Source organism: Antedon bifida, chromosome 8 (assembly GCF_963402885.1).
Source record: "Antedon bifida chromosome 8, ecAntBifi1.1, whole genome shotgun sequence".
NCBI classification, from domain to species: domain Eukaryota; kingdom Metazoa; phylum Echinodermata; class Crinoidea; order Comatulida; family Antedonidae; genus Antedon; species Antedon bifida.
In genome coordinates this window covers 17407541-17429372 of record NC_136233.1, presented here as the reverse complement: position 1 = coordinate 17429372, position 21832 = coordinate 17407541, and the positions used below count along the sequence as shown (strand labels likewise).

General features: G+C 36.8%; 1 protein-coding gene across 5 annotated transcripts in view; it reads left to right on the top strand.

The window, feature by feature from the left end:
* LOC144850438 (uncharacterized) overlaps positions 1–21832 on the top strand; it is a 77875-nt gene that overhangs the window by 37029 nt on the left and 19014 nt on the right. For all 5 annotated transcript variants that reach the window (XM_078707716.1, XM_078707714.1, XM_078707715.1 and 2 more), the window contains 45 exons: positions 218–466; positions 634–810; positions 1022–1273; positions 1565–1867; positions 2310–2493; positions 2635–2921; positions 3109–3255; positions 3484–3681; positions 4253–4448; positions 4708–4913; positions 5182–5421; positions 5733–6104; positions 6268–6550; positions 6729–6979; positions 7188–7325; positions 7444–7633; positions 7772–7953; positions 8186–8410; positions 8533–8676; positions 8950–9078; positions 9504–9672; positions 10007–10101; positions 10424–10582; positions 10995–11147; positions 11371–11550; positions 11789–12010; positions 12102–12212; positions 12469–12705; positions 12961–13248; positions 13594–13886; positions 14406–14709; positions 14892–15105; positions 15586–15764; positions 16127–16306; positions 16522–16872; positions 16968–17105; positions 17425–17580; positions 17742–17957; positions 18681–18866; positions 18958–19335; positions 19553–19875; positions 20033–20540; positions 20698–20929; positions 21088–21287; positions 21564–21758. In XM_078707716.1, the coding sequence (XP_078563842.1) occupies positions 218–466; positions 634–810; positions 1022–1273; positions 1565–1867; positions 2310–2493; positions 2635–2921; positions 3109–3255; positions 3484–3681; positions 4253–4448; positions 4708–4913; positions 5182–5421; positions 5733–6104; positions 6268–6550; positions 6729–6979; positions 7188–7325; positions 7444–7633; positions 7772–7953; positions 8186–8410; positions 8533–8676; positions 8950–9078; positions 9504–9672; positions 10007–10101; positions 10424–10582; positions 10995–11147; positions 11371–11550; positions 11789–12010; positions 12102–12212; positions 12469–12705; positions 12961–13248; positions 13594–13886; positions 14406–14709; positions 14892–15105; positions 15586–15764; positions 16127–16306; positions 16522–16872; positions 16968–17105; positions 17425–17580; positions 17742–17957; positions 18681–18866; positions 18958–19335; positions 19553–19875; positions 20033–20540; positions 20698–20929; positions 21088–21287; positions 21564–21758 (10020 nt within the window). The remainder of the gene's footprint in view (positions 1–217; positions 467–633; positions 811–1021; positions 1274–1564; positions 1868–2309; positions 2494–2634; positions 2922–3108; positions 3256–3483; positions 3682–4252; positions 4449–4707; positions 4914–5181; positions 5422–5732; positions 6105–6267; positions 6551–6728; positions 6980–7187; positions 7326–7443; positions 7634–7771; positions 7954–8185; positions 8411–8532; positions 8677–8949; positions 9079–9503; positions 9673–10006; positions 10102–10423; positions 10583–10994; positions 11148–11370; positions 11551–11788; positions 12011–12101; positions 12213–12468; positions 12706–12960; positions 13249–13593; positions 13887–14405; positions 14710–14891; positions 15106–15585; positions 15765–16126; positions 16307–16521; positions 16873–16967; positions 17106–17424; positions 17581–17741; positions 17958–18680; positions 18867–18957; positions 19336–19552; positions 19876–20032; positions 20541–20697; positions 20930–21087; positions 21288–21563; positions 21759–21832) is intronic.

Sequence of the window (21832 nt, the reverse complement as noted above, 5' to 3'; positions counted from 1 at the left end):
ATGGGCTTTTTGCAAAGTATTAAGTATATATGTAATTTAAAATGATGATTGAGAAGTTATAATTAAACATTTTCATCTTTATCAAATTATCATCACTGAAATCAAGTAAGATTCATAAAGGAAAAAGAAGAAATTGCATTGACTAATAAATTTAAATTGTTTTCTTTATTTGAACTGTTACCTATATAATTATATTACTGTTTGATTTTGTTTACAGGTACTGGACTAGATTGGCAACCATGCCCTGCAGGCACCTACAGTAATGCAACCCTTTTGACAGAACAGTCCCAGTGTCTATCATGTGATGGTGGTACGTACTGCCAGGGGACACATCTAATTGAACCAACTGATGTGTGCGATCCTGGCTTCTTCTGTACCTCAGGACTGGACCGACCAAACCCAGGAGCAGATAATGTCACTCTCAATGACACCAGTTGTACTTGCCCAGAACAAAGTGTTTATACAGGTAATGCGAATTTATTTTTACAGATTACTGACAAAAATATTTTGAATTCTAACATAATGATGTGTATTTCTTTTCTTGCATTATACTGGATTTTGTTCTTGGTGATATATTTGCTGTTGGTGTTTACTAATTCATTTATTATGTATATGATATGTATTTATATTTAGGTGTTGGTGGAGTATGTCCAGTTGGTCACTACTGTCCAGCTGCATCTGTTACTCCAACACCCTGTGATGCAGGTACCTATGCAGCTATCACACAGCAAGCAGAGTGTACTGAATGTCCAGCAGGCTATTACTGTGAGATTGAGTCTTCAGGCTTCACAAACTTCTCTTGTCCTTCAGGTATGTACAGTAGTGGAATATTTGGGAGAAATACTGAAATGAAATAAGGTTTTTACTTTGTAATTTGTATCATTAAATCACTAGATAACTGTACAGTTAAGGACTATCAATTATAATTATCGAAAATTCTCTTAAAGTACTGCGTTAAGATATTGTAAAACTTTTAAATTAAGATTTCTTTTGTTAAATAAGCCATTGTTTTCTTTGGTAGGTCACTATTGTCCTAATGGCACAAGATATTCAACAGAGTTTCCATGTCCACCTGGCACATTCAATTCCCATACCAATGGACTCTCCGATGCTGATTGTGAATCCTGCCCACCTGGAAAATACTGTGAGGGATCTGGCAACAGCAACTATACAGATGAATGTGATGCTGGGTGGTACTGTGAGGGAAGTGCAACGATGCGTAATGATACTATTCATGGTGGGGAATGCCAGCCAGGCTACTATTGCCCTAGAGGTATGACTTTATACTATCTATAGTTGAAACTACATCCGCCATGAACATCTCTACATTTCAGTAACCAAATTAACTCATTTTTGTTCACATCATGGTCTAACACATCCTATGGTCTAATTTAGCAATAAATTCATTTTAAGCTGGATATTTACTGCAATCACATTTCTTTCATCCTCACAATGTATGTAGAACTAAGGCAACATTTAATCCATGTTATATTCTTGTTATTGACCCTCAAGAAAATTATTATTATTAAAAGTATTAAAATTAAACCATGTTATGTGTTTTCAGGTAGTGGAAATCCAACCCCATGCGATGGTGGCACTTTCTGTCAAATTTCAGGACTAGACACACCCACAAACCTCTGTGCCCCTGGCTTCTACTGTATCCTAACCTCAACTACACCTACGCCAACTGACGGTACAGAAGGGGATGAATGTCCTGCTGGCTACTACTGCGAGGAAGGATCTGCCTATCCTAGTGGATGTCCACCGGGAACGTTTAGTGATGCTGTTAGGAATGAGAATATAACCGATTGTACAGAATGCCTGGATGGCGAATATTGTGGAGCTTATAACCTGACTTCTCCATCAGGTAAACATATATCATCCTTCCTAAATAGAAGCAGGCTTTCAATTTGTGACTACCTAAGACCTATGCATTGATGTCATTGGCCGTCTGGGCTAAAGCCTTGTCTACATTATCAAACTTTATGTGACAAAAAAAATGTGATGTGCCCATATATGGACATGATGATGTCGTAGCACTACCATGTTTGGGAATATCACTACCATATTTGGACACATCACACTTTTTTGTCAAACTAGTTTGATAGTGTAGACAGAGCTTTAGAAAACACCAAAACTGGAATAGAAGAACAGAGTGCGAGAAGCACCTCCCAACTTCCCCAAATGCACAAACATGACCCTGTTCTTAAAAGTTAAAAGCATAATAATGTATAAGCAATGTTATTTGTGAGGTTTAAAAGATCTAAAATTATTTCTTGAAATATACAAATATTCTATTAAATCTTCAGGTAATTGTAGCAGAGGTTACTACTGTCCTCGTGGTCAAAGTGATTTCCAAGCATTCCAGTGTCCAATTGGTCATTTCTGTCCAGAACACACATTTGATCCATTCTTATGTCCAAGTGGAACCTACCAGCCTGACTCTGGTCAGTGGGACTGTGACACTTGCCCGGCAGGCTACTATTGTGACAAGTAAGTTCTTCATTTGATTGAGTGACTTCATCACCGAAACACTGGATTTACGTTTATTACAGAAGCAATAACATTAAAAACTTAATGAAAAACAGGTTTCTTTAATTATGGTACTATTGTTTGTTAACATTTAATTTTTAGTTCATTGGGTGTAGTAGTCATCAACGATACAATCACCTGTCCAGCTGGCTACTACTGCCTGTCCGGCACAAAGCGTGCTGACCAGTACCCATGTCCATCTGGTACATATGGTAATGATACTGGTTATGATGATGTTAATGACTGTACTCCATGCACTGGTGGCTATTACTGCGAGGAAGTTGGACAAACTACACCTGCAGCTCTTTGTGAACCTGGGTTTTATTGCCGCCAGTATGCTAATACATCCACGCCTAATCTTGGATATGATGCTGATGTTTGTCCTCAAGGTATGTTTTTAATATCTTTATATAGATATCAAAATTGAATATGCACTTCTTTCATAATATACATTGACACAAATAACAAAATCATTTACAATGGTAAAACAAAAGAATTACCCTAGTAAAAGAAGAAATTAGTATTTACATTTAAAGTAATTAAAAATTGAGCTAAACATCTTCTAACATTTTCTAGGATCATATTGCAAACTGGGTACAGCAGAGCCTACACATTGTCCACCAGGCCGTTTTGGTGCCTCTGAAGGTCTACAAAATTCTACCGACTGTACATTGTGTCTGGCTGGCTGGTACTGTGAAAGCCTTGGTTTACTGTCATCTGAAGGTGAGTACAGTATACAAGTCTATTCTGTTATTTCATTTTTATTAGTATGTCAATTTTTGAAGGCATCCTTTACTTGTTTGTTCATTCCAAATGGATTATGTTGTCATCATGAACCTGATATAAACAGCAGGCTCCATAAACTGCTGTAACATAAACATTGTTTAAGAGAGGAAAAATGCTAATATTATTGTTATTTATGTGAACATTATATTTTGTTATATTTTTCAGGCCTTTGCAGTGCTGGCTACTACTGTCCCACTGGATCTGATTCTCGCACTATGGAAGTATGCACCCCAGGAAACTATTGCCCTGAGGGATCAGACTTACCCATAGCTTGCCCTGAAGGAACATTCAGCCCATATGAACGATTTGAGAATGAATCTGAATGTATATTGTGTACTGCTGGCAGCTATTGTGATATGCAAGGTATGCTTTGGTGTTTCACAAAATACAAACTGGCAATTCAGTTATTTTTTTGCCGGTCCTTCTTTACACCATACAACACTATAGATAAATAGTACTACATGCACTTAAACATAGAGCTAATGTACTCATCATCATAGTCTCATCAAAATAACCCCTAAATCAACTTTCAGCCCTAAATATAAGTGAACCTTCTATTATTTCTCTTTAGAGTGCTAAAGTACATTAATTGCATCTAAAACAGGTGTGTGTAGTACTACTGTGTTATGTATAATATTGAGTGGTGTTTATTAGTATTGATTTTTCATTGCTATTGACAATCAAAACTGTAAAATAATGAAGTAGAACATAAAACATTGTGTATCTTCAGTGGGTTTAAGCTCTCACAACTCTTCTTCGTAGCAATTGTAACTGATACACTAAGCTTCTGATTCTACTGGCCGAGAATTTGCTTCATAGATGCATCTAAAATAAGATCCAAAATCTGAGGTTCTCACACAAAAATGCTTTAGATGGGCTTAAATTAATGAAAAATATGTTTCTTTAACATGTTTTGTCTACATTATATTTGTAGGTATGACAGCTCCTGCAGGACCATGTGAACCTGGCTATTACTGCCCAGGTGGTCAGAATTTCTCAAGGCCAGCTGAATATGCTTGTACCATCGGCCACTACTGTCCACTAAACTCCAGTGAGCCACTACCATGTGCTAATGGCACCTACATGAATCAAACCCATGCGTCTGAGTGCTTTGTTTGTCCAGAAGGATGGTAAGATTCCTCCTACTGTCTAATAATAAAAAATACCTGTGCTGTCAATTAGAACCTATTTTGATGTTTTTAATAGTATGTGTTACTCTCATTGACTAAAAATATACACTAAACTAGTTTTTAAAAAAGCCCATATTGTGCCCAAATATGGGAGTCAAAGTCATCGTGTCCATATATTGGTACATTTTTTTGTCACTTAAAGTTTGATAGTGTGGATAGAGCTTAACATGAACATACATATCATAATTGCATCCTTTAGGTATTGTATACTGGGCAACCTGGTGGATGAATGCCCAGAGGGTTATTACTGCCCAGCAGGTACCGGCTTTGACTGGCAACCCTGTCCTCGAGGTACATTTAACAATGAGACTGGCCTAGCAGAAGAAGAACAATGCCAACTCTGCCCAGGAGGTTACTACTGTGATGAGATGGCTGGAACAATAGTGACTAAAAAATGTGCAGAAGGTACTGATGTGTAATTTATTAGATTAAACTTTTTAATGTACAGTGTAGGGTAATCTTTATCCACATTAGTAGTAAATCTGTGTCAGTATGCCATCTCTAACTTCACTGTCATGCGTATGTCCTTTCCGATGCAACAACAAATTTCGAAAGTCTTTCTTTTCGCCAAAACAAGAAGATTGTTTTTGCCAATACCCATAACTCATGTTATGGGTGCTTACCAAGGACTCGATACTCTATAACATTAACGTTTGTTTTATTGCTTTTATAGGTTATTATTGTGAATATGGTGTTGATGTTGCCACACCTCTTGGAGAATACAATGTTACCTTCGAAAATGGAACTTGTCAATTCCTTGATGGACAAACCGGAGTTGGAAGCATTTGTCCAGAAGGCCACTACTGTCCAGAGGGAAGTGAGCGACCAATTCCATGTGTTGCAGGAACATATGCAAATACTACAGGATTTGCTGAATGTCTGGAATGCCCTGAACAATATTATTGCTTGGAAGGTAATTCATAGCTAGCTAGCTAAGCTATCTTATGTGGTTCTTTAAAAGTGTAACACCACCTTGCTCCTCCTAACAATCGAACAAACATTAGACACATAAGTTCCCCCATATTCAACTGCAGTTGCAGATATGTTTGTACCCAGGGTGGGAAAAGAATCAACATTTTCTATTCCGAACAATACTTTTTACATATATATATCCCCAATAATGGTGAAAAAAGGCTTGAAATTTACTTGGTGCTGTGCATACAAACATAACACATATCATACAGTATAAATGAAATCTAACACTGAGGTGTTTTTTTATTATAGGATCTGTTATCTATTATGACAAGCCATGTCCACCTGGCCATTACTGTCCACCTGGAACTGATTCAGAATTTGCGTTCCCATGCCCTGAAGGCACTTATTACAACTTTACAAAAGCGCGTAACATGAATGACTGTATTCCTTGCCCTGGAGGATACTACTGTGAGGTGGATGGCTTAGAAGATCCAACAGCTCTCTGTGCACCAGGCTGGTACTGCAGTGGAAGTTCAAATTCATCAATGACAACAATATTTGGTGGAGAATGTCAGTCTGGGTACTACTGTCCTGAGGGGTCATATGATATGACCCCTTGTGATCCAGGAATGTTCTGTTTAGTATCTGGGCTTAATGCGCCATCTGGGAACTGCACAGAAGGTAAAAGAGCAATCATTAATAATTTCCTCATAACTCTCTAACATAACATAAAATATCTGTAGATGCTATAAGATGACTACCCTGATTTATTAATACCACTCACTGCCTTTAAATATGCTATTATATTTTTTAAGTCATTTGTACTTATTTTTTTCATTTGTAGGTTATTATTGTCTGCTTCAAGCTCAAACAGCAACCCCCAATGACAACATCACTGGTGCTATTTGTCCAGTTGGTCACTATTGTCCAGAGGGAATACCAGATAAGGTCCCGTGCCCTTCAGGTTACTTTCTGGATTCGGAACAGAACAGCGCTCTCTCTGACTGTATAAACTGCACAGCAGGTAGTTACTGTCCGGGTGTCGGACGAGAGCTTCCTATTGGAGACTGCGCTGCTGGATATTATTGCCCACCTGGACAAAGTCAAGCTAGTCCACCTGAATACATGTAAGGATTATTTTTGTTAACCAAGCAAATTATATAGAAACATTGATGTCATGATTGTTCTAATTAAAGTGTTAATATTGCTTATATTTCTCTCACTAATGCAAAGTTTCCTACATTCTATAAAAAAGTATTGACATTTTTTTAAGTATATTTTTCATTATCGTAACTCTATTTACAGATGTCCAATTGGTCACTACTGCGAGATTGGATCTGATGACCCAGTTCGCTGTGAGAACGGAACCTACCAAGATGAAGAAGGTCAAAGTTCATGCAAGATATGTCCATCTGGATACTTCTGTGATAACACCATGACTTGGGTTGTCCTTAACAACGATACAACACACTGCCCAATGGGATACTACTGTCCTGCTGGCACACAGTTTGGAAATGAATTTCCTTGCCCTATTGGTACATTCAACAATTTAACAGGTAAAATTTATTTGACTTTATTTAAACAATATAAAGTATGTTTATTCTACATTATATTTATAGATTGCAAAGAAATTATTAAGTAAATTGTATGACAATCTATCATTTTGATGTTTTAGGTATATGCAAGTTAACCTTTTTAACCGATATTCACGAATTCAAATACAAGAATTTATCATTAAGAATAAAAATAAAATTTATTTTTTAGGCCTAAGCAGTATGGACTTGTGTAGTCCATGCAGTGGAGGGTACTACTGTCCCACTCCAGGCATGGTTTCTCCTATGGAACTATGTAGCCCTGGCTACTACTGCAAACAATATGCTAACATTTCAACACCAGACCAAGGTAATTACAGTACAAAAATACATTTATGATTGAAATTGAATACCGATACAAATAGTTTTTGTAATTGAAAAGCTACAACTTGATAATATTTTGACCTAATGATGTTTCCTTATTACAGGAGTGGATGCTAACACATGTCCACCAGGCTACTACTGTCCAGAAGGTACAGACAATCCAGTCCCATGTCCAAAGGGTTCATACAGCGATGAGACTGGACGTTGGGAAGAAGATCACTGTGTCCCGTGTACAGCTGGACATTACTGTGCAGAGGTTGGAATGACCAATACTAGTGGGCTCTGTGACCCAGGGTAAGCTTTAAAAAAAACAATAAAATGGATAGTTTAGGGATCACATACTGTACACATTGGACTGAATTACATTTATGTTTATCTTCTATAAAATGTAAAAATATCTAAATCTAATTATCGTTTATTATTTTTCAATAGATACTATTGTATACAGGGTTCCTTAGATCCTAGGAACATATCATGTCCTGTCGGCCATTACTGTGGGCTAGGCTCTGGTGCACCTGAACCTTGCCCTTCGGGCACATACTCTAACACAATGAACCGATACAATGTCAGCCAATGTGAACTTTGTGATGAGGGTACATATTGTAATGATACTGGTAAGAAATTTATTGACTAACTTTTACTTATTTATTTATAAGCTTAACTGTAAACTGCGGAAATTCGGTCAGCTTTTCGAATAGTGTATCAACTTTTTCAACATGAACTATATGTACACAGAGCCAACAGCTGTACGTCCCGTCCGAAGGATTTCTTTATGCTCCTTGTTATCATTTTAATTAATCAAGCAAAGAACTATGTATAAATTCTGCATCCCTTTTCTTTCTTCAGGTTTATTTGAACCATCAGGAGAGTGTGACCCTGGATTCTACTGCCCTGAAGGTCAGCATGTGTCAAATCCAGCTGACTACCCATGCGCTATTGGTCTACACTGTCCCCAGGGCAGTCCTCTACCAATACCTTGTGATCCAGGGACCTATACTAATTTAAGCCAGCAAGCTGAGTGTTTGGAATGCCCTGCTGGCTTTTACTGTGTACCAGAAGAAGTAATTGAAGGTCAGTAGAATGATATAGCAATTAACATTAACTTTATATTTTCCTGCATCTTCCCAAGAGGTATGTATTAGAAAATATACGAATATTACATTAAAACTTAATTATTTTTATTTTTTTAATAGGTAATTCAAGCAGTGGATTCAGACTGTGTCCAAATGGCTACTACTGTCCAGCAGGCACTGGCCGTAACTGGACTGCTTGCCCACGAGGAACATATGGTGATCGTCTTGGTCTGGAAGATGAAGAAGGATGTACCAATTGTGATGGTATGACAAATGTGTTGTAATTGAATGTTTTTAATTGCTTAATTTATGCTTGTTGATATGAATTTATTGTCATTTTGTAGCATTTGTCTGCCAATTCTAGTCAATTAATCAACAGTTCCATTGGATTTTTGTTTTAATAATGTATTTTTATTAATAGCTATTAATATTTTAACTATAACAGCTTGGCATGTACCATTAATTTAACTTTTAATTAAAAATAATGTTATAAAAAATAAAATACAGTGATAATTGAATTATTCCATTTTGTTATAGGTGGTTACTACTGCCAGGGAACCAACCTGACAAGTCCAACTGATGAATGTGATCCAGGGTATTTCTGTACCTCGCGAGTTGATAGACCAAACCCAACTGCATTTGAAAATGACTCCTGTTCATATGAAGGTTAGTAGAGTCACTTATGGCAAAGAGAGAAATGCATGACAAGACAGAACATCACTTTTTTTAAGCAGAAACATAAAGGGGTTGTCATTAGTGTTTGCTGACATATGTAAAGACATAGTCTACGTGGTGTTATTATTCTTTTACCAGAGTTATGTAGGCCTTTTTATTTTTGTTTAAATGTGATAATTTTCTTTTGTTTATTGTTTTGTGTATTTTCACAAATCACAATCAAACAATAGTACAGCTGAAACAAAGTATAGTGCAAATTATTAAATTAAATTTAAAGTATGTTAAGGAACATTAATTATTTAAAATTTTAGCCAAGTGTAATGACAAACGACCACATGGACGCCAATTTTATTAATTGAATTAGAATCAGTTTGTTACATTATTGATTTTTTAACATTTGTTTAATTGACAATTAGGCGCTCACACTGGATATGGTGGTGTCTGTCCTACTGGTCACTTCTGTGTACAAGGTTCAGAACTGCCTACAGGTTGCCCTGCTGGAACATACCAAGACCTTGAAGGAAAAGCAGACTGCAATGAGTGTCCAGCTGGCTACTACTGCCTGGCTAACTCTACTACTTATTCGTAAGTAATGTTGGTGGAAACATTTGGATAAAGATTAATTTAAATCATCGAATTAGACATTCGATAGTATACAAATAATTAAATTGAATGTGGAGAACATTGCATGAGTTGAAATATTGACTGTTCTATTAATTATTGAGATGGAGCTGAGTTATATAGAACAGCCAAGCTTATGACAATATTTTCACCATTCAATAAAACCATTAAAAAACGAAACAGGATACAAAATTAAGAACGTGTGCAAAAGCAATGTTTAAATAAAGTTACAAACCAGGAATATATTTGTCAGAACTAGCATTGTGTTAATGTGTTTTTTTGTTTGTGTTTTTTGTAGAAACACAATCTGTCCACCAGGCTATTATTGTCCTAATGGTACTGAATATGACATACAATTTCCCTGTCCTAAGGGTACATTCAACAATCTTACAGGTAGGTATAATAACATTTTTGTTAGTACATCATATCCTGGAAAACTGCTATTCATTCATTAGTGTATTCTGGACTGTAATGCTTTTCTATTGTTATTCTTAGAGGGAAATAATGCAGTTATGTGTGGTGCAGGTTCATATGTGAAAATACTCTTTGCGAGCATTGGAATAAACTAACTCATGTAATGGTTATTCAAAGTGCTGAACATTTGTTTTCCCACTGTTTTCTATGAAACATGAGCTTCATATGGAGCCACCAGCTTCTGAGCTACTGTATATTAATAACTTACAATCTAACTAGTGCTTATATTTTTCTTGTACAGGTGGACATAATCTCAGTTCATGCATAACCTGCCTCCCTGGAATGTATTGTGAAGGAGCTGGAGACTATCCTACTGGGAACTGCAACCCTGGCTGGTATTGTATCTCTGGTGCTTACGAACCTGAGCCTAACAATACATCTGGTGGCCAGTGCCAAATAGGTACAATAAAATACAAATTTTATTTTAAACTCTGAATAAGATTGTAGTAAACTATCTCAAAGCAATGATGCATTTGTTTTTACCACAGTAATCTGAATGCTAATTTCAAATTTGTGCAGTATTTTACAGTGTATCACAGATTTTTGTAGATTTTACTTTTTTTTTCAAATGCATCCAACAGCGAGTAACTTGCCAATTGCAGGATTGATAAACTATTTTAATTTATTGTGCTTATAAACTCATTTGAGGCTTAAGGAGTTGAAATAGTTGTGAGTTACAACCCTGGCACTAGGTTAGGATTGAACCCTGGATCTTGGGATTGGAAGGCAAGTATGTTAATCACCAAGCTACAGCTCCACTACAAAGTTTAGTAGTATCTACAATTAGTTATATGTAATGTATTCTTTTCAAGCTGAATATTGTCCAATGGGATCATCTGAACCATTGGCATGTGATCCTGGTAAATATTGTGACGTCCCTGGCATGTATGAGCCACGTGGTGACTGTGATGCTGGCTACTACTGCGATCTTAGTTCTCCAACAGCCACACCTAATGGTATTGGAGGTAGGTATTAGGGAGGTTGCGAAAACCTTCCTATTGTCATTTAGACAAACCTCTTTAGTTTAGAAGAGTGATTAAGTGAGTATGAACTACAGATACTCAATGCCAGTTTCTAAAGATATCCAGAAGCAGATTGTATACAAATAATGAATGTTTATGAGTTGAATCAAATTTTTATTCTTGTCATACCTTTAAACTAATTTAATTATATGAATTATTTTATAAGGTGACAAATGTAGTACAGGTCATTACTGCATCGAGGGAAGTTATAATGAAGAGCCATGTTTACCAGGAACTTACCAACCCAGTGAAGGTGCAGAAAATTCTACTTGGTGCCTGGAATGTACTGCTGGAATGTTTTGCAATGATAGTGGCCTAGCAGGGCCTGAAGGCCCATGCACACAAGGTAGATACAGTAGTTTCAGGTCTTTGAAGACCCTGTAATGGCCTTTTGAAACACTTATACATAGCTAAGCAAAGATATGTACTTTTAGTACATGTTAGTTAATTAAATTTTAAAAACAAATTCAAACTATTCAACAAACTAGTACAGAAAGTATAATCCATGCTGTTTAGGTTACAGATAACTTAAGTTTGTCAGCTTCATAAGTGTTTGTTTCATACTCATTTTTATTTTTTTGTAGGTTTTTATTGTCCTGGTGGTCAAACAGTCCCAGAACCTAATGAGTACCGATGTCCAGTAGGCTATTACTGCGAAGAAGGAGTCGGTAACAAAGAAGCTTGTCCAGCCGGTACCTACCAGAATGAAGAGGGACAGTGGTCTTGCAAAGAATGTCCAGAAGGCTTCTATTGTGACGATGTCAATGGACCTATTGTTAATTACACTACTAACATCTGCCCAGAAGGTAACTACAAGACAACCAAACTTTAGATAAAATAGACCAATATAACGTTAAACAGAGCTAGTAAAACACAGATTCTAATTTCTTTTTTTAGGCTATTTCTGTCCAAATGGTACAACTGCTGCAACGCTACATGCATGTCCCCATGGAACCTTTAACAACATCACAGGCTTAACGATGGAAGACGAATGCACACCATGTTTAGGTATGTTCATGCCTTCATGACATTATCCTCAGACCACCTAATTGATGACAGTGGCTTAGGCTACTTTTGTGCTTTCCTGGCAGCTAGTGACTATGATATCTTATCTCCTATGTTTATTTAATTGTTGATTTGTATTATATATTTTTTTTAATGTATTGTTTTGCCTGAATAAATAATAAATATAATACCGCTGTTGGTTTGTGTAGTTTAATGTGTGATATAACTTTCAGTACGAACCTAATTTTCTATATTTTAGGTGGATTCTATTGCGGCCAGTCTGGTTTAACCTACCCCTACACATACTGCTCTGCTGGATATTTCTGCAAGGTAGGAGCAACTGAGGCAGCCCCTGACCAAGGTGGTGATGCTAATGCTTGTCCAGTGGCTAAATACTGCCCAGAAGGCATAATTGAACCAATTGCTTGTCCAAGTGGAACTTACAGTAACGACACACACTTACAGAATGAAACAGAATGTAACCTTTGCCCTGCAGGTAATAAATGGAATAATTATCATTCGTTTTAATAAATTAGTTTTTTTGTTGTTTGCAGAGTGAAGAATAAGTGATAATACAATATTTGTGCATATCACTAGGTAGCTCTAGTGCAAAACTGAGAGACAAATTTTGTCAGTTTTCAGTAACAGTTTTGGGAACAAATGGTATGCTGTTACTTCAATCCCTTTTGTTTTAAACATTCTTATTAGATTATCTTTCCCTGACCAGTTCATTTGATCTATTTAACTTTAGGCTCCTACTGCGAAGGTGGTAAAACAGAACCAAATGGCTACTGCGACTCAGGATTCTATTGTGAGACTGGCTCTGATGACATTGAGCAGTTTATCTGCCCAGCTGGCCACTATTGTCCAGTTGGCACATCTGTGGCAGGAAAGAGTTGTCCACCTGGCACTTATTCTAACGACACAGGTCTGTCAGAGGAATCAGAATGCGTCAATTGCACTGCTGGATGGTACTGTCAACAGAATGGTCTCACAATGGTAGAAGGTCTATGCTCAGCTGGTTATTACTGTCCAGAAGGTAAAAGGCTGTTTATTCAAAGTACCAAAAAGAAACTAAATTAATTTAATTTGTTTATATCCAGTTTTACATTCAGGTTATTTTATGTAAAAGGTAATTTTACCAAGCTTACTTGCACTGTTCACAAATCTTCAAGGACCTAATTGTACCCATGTTACCCTATGTTCTTAGTTTACCTCTTCTTGTTTTTGTATTGTATTACTGTTTCTTATTGTTTATTATCTTATTGTCTTACCATTATTGAATAAATGTTATATTGAATTATAGTCCTACAATTTTGGTTTTTAAGTTCTTTTTTTAGTTTGAATGAAAGTATCTTAAAAGCTGGTAATTTTATATTTATAGGCTCAGCAGTTTCAAATGCTATTGAATGTCCAATTGGTCTTCACTGCCCAGAAGGTTCACCTGACCCAAAGGCTTGTCCGTCTGGATACTTTACCAACACCACCACCAGATCAAGTTGTCTTATCTGTCCTCAAGGCTATTATTGTTTGCCAGAAAATGAAACAATCAGCAATCCAGACCTGAAAGCTGGGTATGATGACTGCCCTGAGGGATACTATTGTCCGACAGGTACTGGACTTGACTGGATGCCATGTCCAGCGGGTACATACAGTAACCAGACTAATCTCTACAAAGTGAGTATCAATGTTGAATTGTAAAAATGTGTAAATTTAACAGCTCAAGTATGTTTCCAACGTTAATCAGGGAACCATTTTGGTTGATTGATTGATTGATTGATTGATTGATTTACTTTATTAACCAGAGACACCCATTGGGGTCCAGAACATGGAAAAATAACTTGCATTCCATACAAAAATATTAACAGATGAACATTTCGCGTATCCTATGAAGAGATGGTAATTTATGCTTTCAGCCCTTCTAAAACAAGGTTGAATGCATGCAAAAGGGCTTAAAGCATGCAAACGTGTTATAAAATAAGGCAGAACTTTCTTTAAGGGATATTGCACAGGCTTCATAGAACTAGGTCGTGCCCACAGAAGTTTACCGAATTTTGCCCTTACGTAAATTTATATATAGTCACTCAAAATCATGAAAAACCTATTTATTTTAATGGAAAACTGACCAGGAAACATTATTTAGTCTCAATTTTGTAAATATCAGGAGTAGAAAAATCATATTTATTTGTTTTGTAGATTCAACAATGTCGTGATTGTGATGGAGGATATTACTGTGACCTAGAGGGCGCTATTAAAACTACAGGCCTGTGCAAAGTTGGTTACTGGTGTGATTCTGGAGTTGATCGCATGGATCCAAATAATGAAGATACAAATTCAACATACAATGCAACCTGCCCACTTCTAGGTGGGCATACTGGTTCAGGTGGCGTATGTCCTCCAGGCTTCTATTGTCCTGAAGGTACAACTCTTCCTCATGAATGTGATGCTGGAAAATTCCAGGATGAGGAACGTCAGGGGTCATGCAAGGAATGCCTTCCAGGTTAGTGACCTTACTGTACCTATATTTTGTAAATCAAAGAAAAGAAATCTGTATTTTTATCATTATCACACTAAATTCATGTTTAAAATTTTTCCCTGAAACAGGTAATTTTTTTATTGAAAAAAATATAAAATATGAAGTTCATTAATAATTGTTTAAATGATTTCACTTTGAATTTTTAGGTCGATATTGTCCGGCAAATTCAAATAATAGTGATCTAATATGTCCGTCTGGTCACTACTGTCCAGCTGGGACCGAGTGGTCAGATCAGTATCCATGCTCCCCTGGTACATTTAATAACCTCACTGGTCAAACCAATGAAAGCTCATGTGTAGACTGTCTTGGTGGTATGTATTGTATGGGATATGGAAATGTTGAACCAACTGGTAACTGCAGGTAAGCATGGAGTAAACAGAGTGCATGATTTAAACATACAAACCTGCAGTTTAAAGCCAAAACATGTTTTGGATTTATATTTAAACTTAAATATAGTTAAACATTTCTGTGCAGACACCTTGTGATCTTGCACCTCTTATAACAAATTTCAATCCTGGAGTGAATACAGGCCTTAAGCCAGGTCTTAACTTAAGTCCAGGATGAAGCCCTTGACAACTGCAGACCATACTGTAAGACCATTTCAATATGAAGTCATTCCTAAGACTATCAGCAATTTCAGATTCTAATTCCTTCCATAGGTTTTGTCACTGGTTTTACACTGAGACTTTTTTGGGGTCGTAAGTCTTAAGCCAGGCTTTAAGCCTATGTCTTTTTATTGCAGTCCATCAAAGTTCTTTCTATTTTAATTATTGCATTTGGTACATCTGAAAGTTAATGTTAAAGCCATTTAATTTTAAATATATATTTTCTATTTTACAGTGATGGTTGGTACTGTATAAAAGGTGCATCAATCCCAATGCCTACTGACGCTATGATTGGTGGTAGATGCCAGCCAGGTTACTATTGCCCAGCTGGTACAGAAGCACAGGTGGATTGCGATCCAGGATTCTACTGCCCTAGTGCTGGGCTATCCGAGCCCTTGGCACTTTGCGAACAAGGTATGAAGTCTAATATTAGGGACCGTTTGTCCTATGATGCACCACTAGCCTTCTAGCCTGAAAGACATTCACATGCACAAACATGAGAATATGTAGAATGTTTGTTAAACTCTATTGATGCATTAGCTGTCTGTTGCATCTTGAAAACAAAAGATTGCTATTTATGTATTTATATACTTGTGCCATTTGTACTGTGTAATTTATATATGCAAAAAGTTCGAAAAGTATCCAAAATTCCAATGAGAATGTTATTCTCAATATAAGTTTTCTTCAATTCAAATTTGTTAATACATTCATATTTATTAAATTACCTATTCAAACACATTTTATGCTACATATTTACTGCTAACTGTATTTTATAGGTTTTTACTGTAGCCTAACATCCACCACAAGCAGGCCTACAGACAACATCACAGGAAATGTCTGTCCAATGGGTCACTATTGTGAGAAAGGAAGCCCCTCTCCAGAACCTTGCCCCATGGGCTACTACTTAGATGAAGAACAACAGAGCCAGATTGATAATTGCAAGAATTGTACTGAAGGTAAATAATGGCCAACAGAAATTAGAATGATACTACAATATCTGTAAAAATTGTAATATTCTAAAAATAGTAGTATAGTTTGCGTCAGAGAGCTAACTTAACTACTCTGACCTAATTGTACTACTGTATATACTCATTAGATGGATGAAAAATGTATATTACTGTTTTTACTGTTAATATTAATATTTTACATTTAATATGACTATTTTTACTAGGATTTTATTGTGGCAGAGAAGGGCTATCTAACCCAACTGGTCAATGTGAGCAAGGTTATTACTGCCCTCGTGGACAAATAGTTGCAACACCTGCTTCATACAGTTGTCCACTTGGCTATTTCTGTGTTACTGGTCAGGCAACACCAGAACCATGCCCATCGGGAACATACCAAGATACACCAGGCAAATGGACATGTAAGGAATGTCCAGAAGGTTTTTACTGCAATGCTACTTTTGGACCAGTTGATTTCTATGGATTATATGAATGCCCAATGGGCTACTACTGTCCTAATGGTACTCAGTACAGTACACAGTATCCTTGCCCAAGAGGTACCTTCAATAACATCACAGGTAATTTTTTATGTACAGTTCTTTTATCTAATGATTGGGCCACTTCCTATAAACATTCTGTCATTTGTTAATACATGTAACTTACTGAATTGCAGGTCTGCAAGATGAATCACAATGTGTTCCCTGTATTGGTGGAACTGTTTGTGATGAAACTGGATTAGTGAGTCCACCTCGACTGTGTGAAGCTGGCTACTACTGTAGAGAGGGTGCTAACATAAGTACACCGACATATGGTAAGCTAATCGTTTTATCTGTTATGTTAGAAAAAAAAGATCTAGCTTGAAACATTTGTATAACACAAATAACTCCAAATTTTATTACTAAAAATAAATGTAGAAAACAAAAGATGATAGTCTATGTTTTTAAGTGGATAGGAGCCTTCATTGGAGGGAAAATTAACAAAACAATAAATTTGAACAACACTGTCATTGTAAATTGTAGGAGGCAAGAAAGGATAAAATAATCACACAGCTCAAGCAAAATATTGTGAGAATAAATAAATAATGTTATAGTAGTGATTTCTATGCTAATGTTGCATTTATTATTTCTTAGGTGATCTAAACGATGAGTGTCCAGCAGGTTTTTACTGCCCAGATGGAACAGCTGAACCAATTGCTTGTCCAGAGGGTACATTTAGTCCAGATAAAAAATTGATGTGGGAAAACCAGTGTTTGAATTGTACAGCAGGTTATTTCTGTAACAAGACAGGTAATAAAATACATATACATTGAACATTTTATCTTCTTTTAAACTTCTACATTAGCTAATATATTATTTCTGATAAAAATTGTTCTTATTTTTTGATAAAGAAATACATGGTACAGTATACTTATTTTTTCCCCCTTTTTTTTCTCCTCAAATATTTACAGGTATCACTTCTGAACAAGGGCTTTGTGACCCAGGCTACTTTTGTATTGAAGGTTCCACTAGACCAGACAATGATATTTGCCCGGAAGGCTACTACTGCCTTGAAGGCACAAGAGATCCATACCCATGTCCAAATGGTACATTCGGAAATGTTACAGGATTGGAAGAAATTAGCGATTGCTTTGATTGTAGCCCTGGCTTTTATTGTGAAGGACTTGGTAAGACAATGAATTAGTATATTTGTTGTATTGTTATATTTGTATGTATTATTGTATGGTGGAGGTTTCACAACCTTACAAATACAATGACAAAAACAAATAGGTCATCAATGTGTTTAACTTTTGGGCTGATCCCCACTTTATATTCAAACATTTGACCAAATATAGATAAAGAGCAGTTATTGTTAGTGCTGATTTTATGCTAGGCCTAAGCCAGCTACCTGACGTTAGTTGAAATTTACCAACAACATATATTGAGATTTTTACTGCCTTATAAACACTTCTTCGTTATTTGTATTTTTAAGGGTTCAAAACCTCTTTTTCATTTGTTTGACTGTAATTTAGATTTTATTATAACTATATATTGAATGTTTTAAAGATGTTATTAAGCGTGATCTGTTTTCTTTTAATATTCCCACTGGGAAACTCTTGCCTCCAACCAAACATCCTGGCGTTCTAAATTGGTGACTGGTTACCAATTATCTGCCAATGCATATGTTGCTGAATGTGAAAGGCTTTGTAGTATTTGCAGATAATTGCAGATGATTATAAAATTACTGTATACAAATATTTTAACAAATAAATGAACCCAACAAAACTCATCCGTAGCAGAGAAGTACTTAGCTTAGTTAAATAATATTTTGGACCTGAGGTTATCGTCTGTCATGACGGGATTGGGCCATATATAATATATTATTATAATATTATATTATTTTCTTACAGCTAATGTTGCGCCTACTGCCACATGTGACCAACGCTATTATTGTCCACCTGGATCAGACAATGCGAGACCTTTTATATGTCCAATTGGTCAACATTGTCCACAAGGCAGTGCAGAGCCATTGGACTGCTTGGCTGGATATTACGTTGACCATGAGGGTGCCTTTGAGTGTAACATATGCCCTGAAGGTAAGATTTTATTTAATTGGTAAATAAATATTGTTTGATTATTAAAGAACATAGAATAAAGTGTATTAATTCAATATTTTGTTAACTTCAGGATTCTACTGTATACCAGAAAATGTAAATGTTGGCTTTGCAGCAAGCACGTACACCTCTTGTCCAGCTGGTTACTACTGTCCAAACGGTACCGGACATGACTGGCAACCATGTCCTTCTGGTACATATGATCCATATGGGGGTCTAGCGGAGGCCATTGAGTGTACACCATGTGACGCTGGCATGTACTGCCAGGGTGTCAACTTGACAGAACCTACAGCAGATTGTTATGAGGGATATTATTGTGTGTCTGGAGTTGATAAACCAGATCCAGTTATGTTGGATGGCAACCAGTGTCCGACAGACACAGTACATCCAATTATAGGTGACGTTTGCCCTGAAGGCCACTTCTGTAAAGTTGGAACTATCTATCCTGAAGGTAAGTTAAAAATTGAAAATGTAAATAAACTTCTACTTGCACAAAAAAGAAAAAATATTGGTTGATAATTTAAATGCATGTAAAATACCTTCACACTGAGCCTGGTTAAGAAAATATTTAGATACATACATATGTGATGAAAACACGTAATGTAGTCAAGTGTTTTCTCCAGCCACAGACAGTGTGAACATAACTTCAATGTATTTTGTATTTCCAGGTTGTCCTGCTGGAACATATAATAACGAAAATAGACAAGCATCTTGTAAGCCTTGCCCAGAGAGCTACTACTGCTATGCCAACACCACAGATTATGGAAACAATATATGCCCGCTAGGCTACTACTGCCCTATTAATACCACTGATCCTAACACATTTCCATGCCCTGCTGGCACATTTAACAATGACACGTTGCGAAGCAGTGAGGGAGAAGGATGCCTGTCTTGCACTAAAGGGTGGTACTGTGATGGAACAGGAAATGTGGAACCAACTGCTGAATGTGATCCTGGTTGGTATTGTAGTGGAGGGGCTGAGGAGGCACAGGTTTGGAAATATTTTATATTTATTGCTGTTACTTTGAGTACCTTCCCTGCTTTTTTTCATAAAAAATGTACACATTAGCCTGTCATGTGTGTAACATTCTTGATAATATTTGTATGAATATAATATAATCATATATTTCTTTCTATTCATGGTATAGCCAAGTGTTAATGGAGGCTTATGCCAACCTGGTGAGTACTGTCCTCGTGGATCATATGAGGCTATACCATGTGATCAAGGATTCTACTGCAACTCTACAGGGCTAGATGGTGTTGTTGACGTCTGCGATCCAGGATACTACTGTCCAACAGGTTCCAGCAGTCCAAGGCAGATAGTATGCCCTGTGGGCAACTACTGCCCTTCTGGTAGTGAACGACCAACCGAATGTTCAAATGGGACATACCGGGATGCAATCAAAGGAGATGAATTTGAAGATTGTGAGCTTTGTACAGCAGGCTTTTATTGTAATGAGACTGGAGCATCAACCACATCAGGAGAATGTGCACCTGGTTACTACTGTCCAGAAGGTCAGACCATACCAACACCTTATGAGTATATGTGTCCAAAGGGTCACTACTGCCCAGGTAACTCACCAGTTCCTGTCAGATGTGACAATGGTTATTATCAGAATGATATTGGACAAGCAGAATGCAAAGAATGTGAAGAAGGTAATGGTTGTGTGTTCTTAGATAAATAAGCAAATATTAATGTTTAAAAATTAAATCTACTCAGAAAATGTGCTCTTCATCAGTTGAACAAAAATAAACTTAATTAACCTTTTAAAATAAACTGGTATCATGACTATGACTCTTTTTTTCAATACAGGCTACTTCTGTGATAACACTGCTGCCCCTGTGACTGGTTTGTTCAACACGTCATGCCCGAGTGGTTATTACTGTCCATCACGTACAGAGTATGCTAATCAGTACCCATGTCCATCTGGTACCTTCAACAATCTAACCAACTCTGTGAATGACACCAGCTGTTTAGGCTGCTTACCTAAATACTACTGTAACTCACCTGGACTGAGTGCCCCTGAAGGAGAATGTTATGCTGGGTATGTTGAAAATCCACACTAGAGTACAAAAGTTTTCACTTACTGATTGGAACAAACTGGTTAATTGTTAAATGAATGTAATTATTTATGTAAAGTAAGTCTTGTGAATTCACTATTTCATACCCTAACTAGTAACACTTGGTTTTATGTTTCATTAGCTATTACTGTGATGGAGGTGACTCAACCCCTACACCATCTGAGTCTGAGTGTCCAATTGGTAACTACTGTCCTGAAGGTAGCTACAAACCAACTCCCTGTCCATCCGGAAGTATTTCCAGTGGTACGAGGAATACCAATGTAAGTGATTGCGAACCATGTGCTCCCGGACAATACTGCACTGCTGAGAGTTCTGAAACTGGTAATTATTTTTATATTTTGCAAATAATTGGCCAAACTTAAGAAAATGTTACATACAGTATACAGTAGAACCCTTATTTTAAGGGACACCTTCAGAACTCAACAAAGTGTCCCCCTTAAGAGGGTGCAGTAGTGTTAAAACATAGTATGTTGCCCATTTGTTTCACTGGAAGGTGTCCACTAATTAGAGGTAACCCAAAGGGTTCTGCTGTGTATATAACATGTATTACTTTTATGCCTGTCTAACTTTAACTTCTTCACATTTTTCTGTAATCAGGAGTAACCCTTGATTGCGATCCTGGATACATCTGCATTTCTGGTTCTGACACGGCTACACCTGGAGATGGGGTCAAAGGTTATGTGTGCCCTGAGGGACATTACTGTGAGGCGGCTGCTATTCAGGAATCACCCTGTGATAAAGGAACTTATGCACCAAGCCCAGGTCTTGGAGCATGTTTGTTGTGTCCAAATGGTATGTTATTCAGGCTATATAAAAATATCACGTTGCCACCACTTCTGAACATTTGATAGCAGTATAAAACTTCT